Genomic DNA, 2117 nt, shown 5'->3' on the forward strand with positions numbered 1-2117 from the left:
ACTTAGAATAGGCATCTACAACAAGTAAAAACAATTTACCTTGGAACGGTCCCGCATGGTCGATATGTATTCGTGACCACGGTCTTGATGGCCATTCCCAAGGGTGGAGTGGTGCTGAAGGAGGACTGGGCCTGCTATTCTGACATATTTCACATGTTTGTACAGCTCGTGTAATATCCTCATCCAGGCCTGGCCACCATACATAGGAGCGAGCTAAGCTCTTCATCTTGCTTATGCCTGGATGACAATCGTGTAGCTGCTGTACCACAAGAGAGCGAGCAGTAGTGGGAATCACCACTCTAGAACCCCATAGTACACATCCATCCACAGTACTGAGTTCCTCTTTACGACGAAAATATGGTAGGAATGCTGGATCTGGACAGGTATCAGGCCATCCATGTAGTATAAAATGGTGAACACGAGAAAGAGTAGAATCCTTATCTGTCCACTGAGCTATCTGAGTTGCTGATACTATGCAGTGTGACAACTGCTGTACTAAGAGATTGACATCTCCCAAAGGGGGAATGTCTTTATCTTGAGGTTGATCTGTCAGTGGTAATCGACTTAACGCATCAGCATTACCAAGACGTGATCCTGGTCGATAATGAATAGAATATTCATAAGCACTGAGAGTGAGAGCCCATCTCTGGATTCTCGATGAAGCCATAGCAGGTACTGGTCTGGATTCAGAAAATAAATACTTCAGGGGCTGATGATCTGAATAGATAATGAAGTGGTGACCATAGAGGTACTGGTGGAACTTTTTGACGGCAAAAATTATTGCAAGCCCCTCCTTTTCGACCTGCGAATACTTCTTTTCGGCAGGGGAGAGAGTACGAGATGCAAATGCGATCGGGCGTTCAGAACCATCCTCCAACTTGTGAGCGAGGACAGCTCCCAAACCATAGGAAGAGGCGTCGCATGATAACGTAAGCTCCTTGGACGGATCGAAATGGATGAGAACGGATGAGGACTGTAACTGTTGTTTCGCAGTATTGAAGGCAGTAGTATGATCCTTTGTCCACGACCATTTTGAGTCTTTATGAAGTAACCTATAGAGAGGGGAGAGAATACATGCAAGATTAGACATAAATTTAGAATAATAGTTTATTAGTCCTAAAAATGATTTTAGTTCGGATACATTTGTAGGTTCTGGAGCCTCCTGGATAGCACGGACTTTCTCTTGAGAAGGGTGTAGTCCCTCTTTGTCAATCACGTGACCCAGGTATTCCACCGAAGGGGTGAGAAAGACACATTTACTCCTCTTGAGTGTGACTCCTGCAGATTCTAGGCGTGTCATCACTCGATCAAGATTCTGGAGATGCTGCTCTTTGTTTGAACCAGTGACTAGAAGATCATCAATATAGGCTACTACTCCTGGTAAATCTTTAAGTAGTGTCTCAATGGTACGTTGGAAGATCCCTGGAGCTGATGAGATACCAAATGGCAATCGCTCATAGTGAAATAATCCTTTACTAGTATTAATAGTTGTATACTTCTTTGATTCAGGAGACAAACGAAGCTGCTGGTATGCGTGTGTTAAGTCCAGCTTAGTAAATAGAGTACCACCAGACATGGCAGTGAATAGATCTTCCACTCGAGGCAGGGGGTAATTATCCAGCTTAGATACAGCATTGACAGTAACACTGTAATCACCGCATATACGAAGAGATCCATCAGATTTCACCACAGGGACAATTGGTGCTGCCCAATCTGAGAATTCAACAGGAGTTAAAACACCAGCTTTCTGCAATCTATCTAGCTCTTGCTCAACCTTCTCTTTCATTGCATAAGGAAGAGGTCTGGCTTTATAGAAACGTGGTTGCACATTAGGAGGAACATGGATAGTTGCTTCCATACCTTTTAAGGTACCCAGCTCTTCTCGAAAAAGGAGTTGGTGTTGATCCAGGAGTAGCTGCAAACCACTAGGATCTTCTCTGAGAGAGTGAATCTTGGACCAATCCAACTGGATATGCTCCAGCCAGTTTCGACCAAATAACGTGACTCCACTTCCTTGTATAATGATTAACGGTAGGCTAATAACCTGAGACTCATACGTCACTGTAACATCAATCTGACCCAACACTGGTAGTTCTTCCCCAGTATAAGTACGTAGA

General features: G+C 44.0%; 1 protein-coding gene across 1 annotated transcript; it reads right to left on the reverse strand.

Annotated features, from left to right (window-relative positions):
- Positions 1–4: 4 nt before the first annotated feature.
- On the reverse strand, positions 5–2113 carry LOC100636854 (uncharacterized protein K02A2.6-like; the record flags this gene model as incomplete). The annotated part of the gene is made up of 1 exon (XM_003391652.3): positions 5–2113. A coding segment is annotated over one exon (2109 nt), but the record flags the coding sequence as incomplete, so codon positions are not given.
- Between the last annotated feature and the right edge of the window lie 4 nt (positions 2114–2117).

Source organism: Amphimedon queenslandica, unplaced genomic scaffold, assembly GCF_000090795.2.
Source record: "Amphimedon queenslandica unplaced genomic scaffold, v1.1 AMPQUscaffold_7447_Cont20601, whole genome shotgun sequence".
Classification (NCBI taxonomy): Eukaryota; Metazoa; Porifera; class Demospongiae; order Haplosclerida; family Niphatidae; genus Amphimedon; species Amphimedon queenslandica.